Raw genomic sequence first — 6,050 nt, 5'->3', positions numbered from 1 at the left:
AAGACTTAATAAATGTGTCAAAAGAGAAGAAAATAAAAAGTGAACAAAGCAGTTTTGGTTTATTTATGCAATACTTCCATCAAGTGGTTGAATGACAAAATTGCAACCAGTAAGAGACTACCAACAGGAACCTGCAGTTTCCCCCACGAGTATACTTCCCAGCATATCTTCTGAATATGCAAAATGATCCAATTCTATTCCAAAGTCCAAGAACTTCTGCTTTTTAAAAACTAAATTTCCTCTTTATGGCACTGCCCATTGCTCTGAAAACCTCAGGCAAGAGGATGTGGTAATGTCATCACATCACAGTGAACAGGTGGTCCTAGCATACAGCAAACAATAACTTCCTCTTAACTGAGCCATCTTTGAAACATTGCTTTTGTTCTATTTTGAAATAATATGGGAAGTGCAGTGAGCTGCAGGTCAGTCCTGTTGGTGTTTGAGTTTTGTTAAAGTTTAATCATATTTGCTGTCAGAGTTTGGTTTCCATTTTATAGGGGGGTGTGGTAGCAAGTAGAGCAAGTTTCGCTTTTGGCTGTGGAATGAGGAAGAGGCAGTCTGAAATAGTGCAGTCTCTGCTCAAATGAGAGATAGCGAGAAGAAAGCTTTCCGATGGAGAGGAGGCTCTAACGTGAGTGACAATGACCATGCTGTGTATTATTTAATGTGTTTGTACATGTTTTAAAATGGTCAGTGTTTATGAATCAACAACACATCATATATGGTGTTAAATGTTGAGTAACAAAATAAGAATGAAACTACTGATGACTAGTGGCAGAATGATGATGTGGGTATTCACAGGTTGTGAAACTGGCAGCGGTGTAAATACGTGTTAGATGTTGCTGAGTATGGAAGCTGGCAGTCAGAAAGCATGTTTGCCCAGGAGCTGGTGCTGAAACAACGGGCAGAGATACTGCATTCATTGTGCAGCAGCGGATCAACTGAACATCTGGAAAGGGTTCTGGACATACTGCTGGCCCAAGGGGAGCTCATATGGGAGGAGTACCAGAACATACAGGTACAGGGTAGGGCACTGTACACCAATGTCAGACAGTTGCTCGACCTGGTGTGCATGAAGGGTGAGGACACCTGTGAGTTCTTCCTTGCTGCTATCAAAGAGGTCCTGCCCGAAGCACAGCGAGCTGGCATCTCCTTTTTAGGGTGCTGTTCAAATTTAGGAAAAAGAGAAGAATCTCAAAGCACATTGACCCAGACTCTTCTGACTCAAAGACCAAGCCTGGTCAGCAAGCTACAAGGCTGCATTGATGGTGCTCTAGACGCTCTGGTTGAATCAGGACACTTTGCCTCAGCAGACTGTGATGATGTGCTGTTACCTATACACACCCCCTCACAGCAGGTACTGTATATATCCTGAGTTTTATTCACATCATTAAACTGTGGCTTGACATTTCTGTTCTTTACCTATTCAGCTGTTTTGGAATGAAGCTAATGCTATGGTCTTTTCATTCCTTATATTGACAACTTGAGATTATACAGGAACTGAAGCTGTTACTGGTTTCAAATTATTCAGTCTACCAGAAGTCTTTTTTTTTGCTTAAAATAGATTTGATATTGTAATAAAATACATTTTACCCATGTTAATTATAAAGCAATAGTTCAACTTTTTTGGAAATTGCACTTATCCGTTAGTATTAGATTAGAAGATTAATACTACACTTAGAATACTATCTTCTCATCTATGTCTAGGAAAGAAAGCAAATAAGCATATTTCCAAAAATGTCAAACTTTTCCTGTAATAATGGATTTGTTGCCATTCACGTCAAGCAGGCAAGACGTTTGCTAGACCATGTCAGATCAAAAGGCGAGTCAGCAGCAAAGGTTGTACTGCACTACATTCAGGAATCAGGGTCCTCATTGAACCAAGAGAAATGGACCCCTCCCAAAGGTATGTCATTATCATAATCATGTTGAAAACTAATATAGTATGTAATTATACAGACAACACTAGGTAACAGAAGATTGTACATGCTGAACCTGATCACATACTTGCTTGAAAAATATGGAAGTGGTACAGCTCCAAAAATGAAACTTGGTTGAAAAGTGACGTGAAGATAATTGACAACGTAAAACATTTCCAATATTACAAAACACATACAAATATACAGCACATACAATTTTGCATTTATTGTAATGTATGTCACGTGTGCACTTTCTGCCACAGAGTTCTCAAAATATCAGAAGAAGCTCAGCAGTTCTGTATCTGCCCAGTCCTGCTTTCTCAGCAACTATGGAGGAACCAGCCATATGCCTCTGGATGAGATCTACACTGAAGGCCAACTGGAACTAGCCCATGACTGTACTGATCTTAGTGGAGCTTTGGACCTGGAGGACATAGTTGGCATGGTGGGTACAGTGAACAAGGAGGCAGACACGGTGCTAGTATCCGGCGAGGCAGGCAGTGGGAAGAGCACCTTACTCCAGAGGCTGCACTTGCTTTGGGCTCAGGGGGTGGCCCTCAAGGAATTTCTCCTCCTGTTTCCATTCAGCTGTCGCAGGTTGAACTCAGAGCAGAAGGAATTGTCTGTCCAAGAACTGCTGTTTCAGCATTGCTGCTGGCCTGATAAGGAGCAGGAGGAGATTTTCCAGTTTATCCTGGACCAGCCGCATCTCATCCTCTTCAGTTTTGATGGCCTGGATGAGCTCAAGCAGGGCTTTTCAGATGAGCGCAGGGTCTGCTGCCCTACCCTGCGTGCACCTGTTCATATACTGTTGTTCAACTTACTTCAGGGTTCCTTAATGAAGGGTGTAAGGAAAGTGGTAACAAGTCGCCCAGAGGCAGTAGGCCCACTGTTGAAGAAGCACCTTCGCAAAGAGGTCCTCCTGAAAGGCTTTTCCCCTACTGGCATTGACTATTTTGTAAAGAAGCATCACAGTGACCCCACAGTGGCAACTAAGGTTTTAGAGTCCCTACAGACAAACACAGCTTTGCTTGGACTTTGTCATAGTCCAGTCCTCTGCTGGATTGTCTCAGAGTGCCATAAGGAGCTGCTGGGCTGTGGAGAGGGCAGCCCACAAACCATAACAGATCTTTACTTTATGATCTTACAGCACTTTCTTCAGCACCAAAGCCCCACGAAGAGCACCATGGGGCTACACTGGCTACAGGAGCACATAAAAGCAGTCTTGCATCTAGGGCAGCTTGCTTTTGAAGGGATAGGAACCTCCTGTTACATCTTCACAGACACAGACCTGGAGACTTGTTACGTAACTGAAAAGGATATCTGCATAGGCTTTCTCATCCTGAGCAAAGATATGTCTTCCAACCACAGTAAACGGTATGAATTCCTTCATGTGACTGTGCAGTGTTTCTTTGCTGCTCTGTACATTGTTTTGTCAAGTAACATTAACCGTTCAACCATCCATAAGCTCTTTGAGTTGGAGGATATGAGGGAGACAGGCCTGAGTAGCACATGCCTCCTAGCCTGCTTGACCTCCATTGACCAACAAGAGCAGAGTTTAGAGGGGGAATCCATAGCAGCAGAAACACCAAATCTGCAAATCACAGCCACCTTTGTGTCTGGGCTACTGTCCCAGCGGTATCAAGACCTATGGCTCCACTGCTGTCCCAGTGCTATGATAGAGAAGAAGGTCAGGCAGGTGGTTAAATGTCTCTCCAAAGGCATGCATAAACACTTCAAATCTATCCCTCAACCTGTAGAAGGGGAGAAGAAGAGCATGCATGCAATGCCAGGCTTTATCTGGCTTATCAAATGCATCTATGAGATGCAGCAGAGCAAGATTGCTAAAGATGCTATGAGTAAGCTGGAGGTGGACCATCTGAAACTGACCTATTGTAACATTGGCCCTGTAGAGTGCACTGCACTAGCCTTTGTGCTCCAGCATTTAAGGAACCCTGTAGGCCTCCAGCTGGACAACAACTCTGTAGGCGACGTGGGTGTGGAGCAGCTTCTTCCCTGCATGCATATTTGTAATTCCCTGTAGTGAGTATGAAAAAGATTTAATTTCTTCTTTTGTTTATTTGGCCATGTATTCATTATAGTGAACAGAATTTCCCAAACAGCATTTACTGTAATGCAGAAAAATCCATGATATGCTTAAGTTTCCTGTTTTTGGGGGTTTCTACCTTCATCAGCCTCAGAAATAATAACGTCACAGATGAGGGGATTCACAAACTGATTGCCAAGGGTATCCAGTGTGAAAACTTCCAGAAAATTGCGTAAGTCTTTTAAAGATGATCAATAACACTATTGTGAAGTTACAAATGACATTTGATCAGTTACCATGCATAATCATTTTGTTTCCCTTTAGGCTCTTCAACAATAAGTTAACTGATGCTTGCACACAGCACTTTTCTCTTCTTCTGAAGACCAAGCAGAATTTTCTTGCTCTGAGGTTAGCACATAATTTTAGCACTTATCAGATGTGCTGCTTATATGGAACTTTATTTATACAGTACTAAGTTTGTGTAGTTTAAAGAGAATAGCAAATGACCTTCTCTATTTTCTTTCAGGCTTGGCAACAACAATATAACAGCAGAAGGAGCAAAGCAGCTGGCAGAAGGACTGAAATTCAACCATTCACTGCAGTATTTAGGGTAAGTTAAGTGTCTTTCTGCAGAATTCCATGCAATTTATTGATTATTCATTTTCATTTACTTATCCTTCTTTTTATTCCCAGGCTTTGGGGCAATAAGATAGGTGACACAGGAGCAGAGGCCCTTGCTAGTGCCCTAGAGGGCAGCAAAACTCTTGTGTGGCTCAGGTAATATTTTCTTAAAATACATGATAGGTACACTGAGGCATTGAGGAAAATGCATTACAAATAAAATATAAAAATATATGCTGTATAATGACCACTATCGGGGTTCTGTTACTTTCTAAATGTATATTGCTGCCCCAACAGTACATCTTACTGCAGATGTTGAATACTGTACTCAACAATGTATGTGAATCTAATTTCAATGTTATATAATGGCAGCTTGGTAGGCAATGGTGTAGGGAGTGCAGGAGCTTGTGCCCTCGCCAAAATGATCAAGAACAGTACGTCACTGGAAGAGCTTTGGTAAGACTTGGATCAGACATTCACAACAGTTTGTACTTGTATTTATGATGCACATGACATTTGTATAAGTGGCTGATTTGATGTTTGAGCACATATAGTAGTACTTACATTGCTCCACCCTCTCTCCACCCTCTTATTTCCTGTAAAAGGTTGACCGAAAACTGCATAACCAGATCAGGGGTAGAAGGTCTGATTCAAGCCCTAGAACACAATACTCATGTGAAGTCAGTGTGGTACGTATTTTACAATGAGTCATACACTCACAAATACAATGGTTCTAACTGTTTCTTCTTCTTGTGGTTTTACAGTAAGTATATGTGATCGAAGGTTGTTTATGTCCAAGACTTTGGGCAATACATTGTCCTACTGCTAGTTTCAGTGTCAAGAAAAACTTTTGCTGTGGACACCAAGTCCTGTTTCGGCTTAACTACAATGTTATTTTGGCTTCAAACTTTTCAAACTTGCTTTGCATTGTCATTGACTGAGTGTTTTCCTGTTACACTGCAGGTTGAAAAAGAATGAACTCAGTTTGGAGGAGATAGAGGAGATGACACAACGTGAATCAAGACTGATGTTCTGATTTTTGCATTCAAGCTAGGGACTGTGTAATCTTTTTATTTATTATTTGAAAATATATTGAAATGTGAAATGTAAAATGTTGCTTAAGTTTATTTCAGTTTGACGCTTAGAGAAACAAAATCTCATTTGTTCAGGTTTTGTCCAAATATACAAAACATATCAACCTATGTACGTCTTGTGTTTCTTTTCAAGGTGTAGGTGGTGATGAGATCAAATAACACCACACCATATATCACCACAACCACCACAACAACTACTACTATTACTAATAACTAGTACTACTAACAATATTACAATTTATAGAAAAATAAAAATAAGCAGTCAGTGGTGTACATTCCAGAAGGAAATATTGAATGTTTTGTTGCACTACAGCTATTTGACAGCTACAGTTATTATTTTGAGATTCACATTTCCATCCAAAACATAAG

General features: G+C 41.0%; 1 protein-coding gene across 2 annotated transcripts; it reads left to right on the top strand.

Moving 5' to 3' along the window:
* The first annotated feature begins 312 nt into the window (after positions 1-312).
* Positions 313-5,781, top strand: nod2 (nucleotide-binding oligomerization domain containing 2). 2 transcript variants are annotated; one of them, XM_067595048.1, is made up of 11 exons: positions 313-631; positions 802-1,357; positions 1,789-1,906; positions 2,183-3,962; positions 4,115-4,198; positions 4,291-4,374; positions 4,493-4,576; positions 4,660-4,743; positions 4,960-5,043; positions 5,193-5,276; positions 5,551-5,781. In XM_067595048.1, exons 2-11 carry the CDS (start codon positions 872-874, stop codon positions 5,621-5,623), a joined length of 2,961 nt encoding a protein of 986 aa, XP_067451149.1. In that variant the 5' UTR covers positions 313-631; positions 802-871; the 3' UTR covers positions 5,624-5,781. The 2 variants fall into 2 exon arrangements, with proteins under 2 accessions (XP_067451149.1, XP_067451155.1); XM_067595054.1 differs by lacking the exon at positions 313-631 and having other exon boundaries at positions 640-1,357.
* Positions 5,782-6,050: the final 269 nt, after the last annotated feature.

This window comes from Thunnus thynnus, chromosome 1, assembly GCF_963924715.1.
Source record: "Thunnus thynnus chromosome 1, fThuThy2.1, whole genome shotgun sequence".
NCBI classification, from domain to species: domain Eukaryota; kingdom Metazoa; phylum Chordata; class Actinopteri; order Scombriformes; family Scombridae; genus Thunnus; species Thunnus thynnus.
The sequence above is the reverse complement of the archived record's forward strand: the minus strand, read 5'-3'. Positions and strand labels throughout refer to the sequence as shown.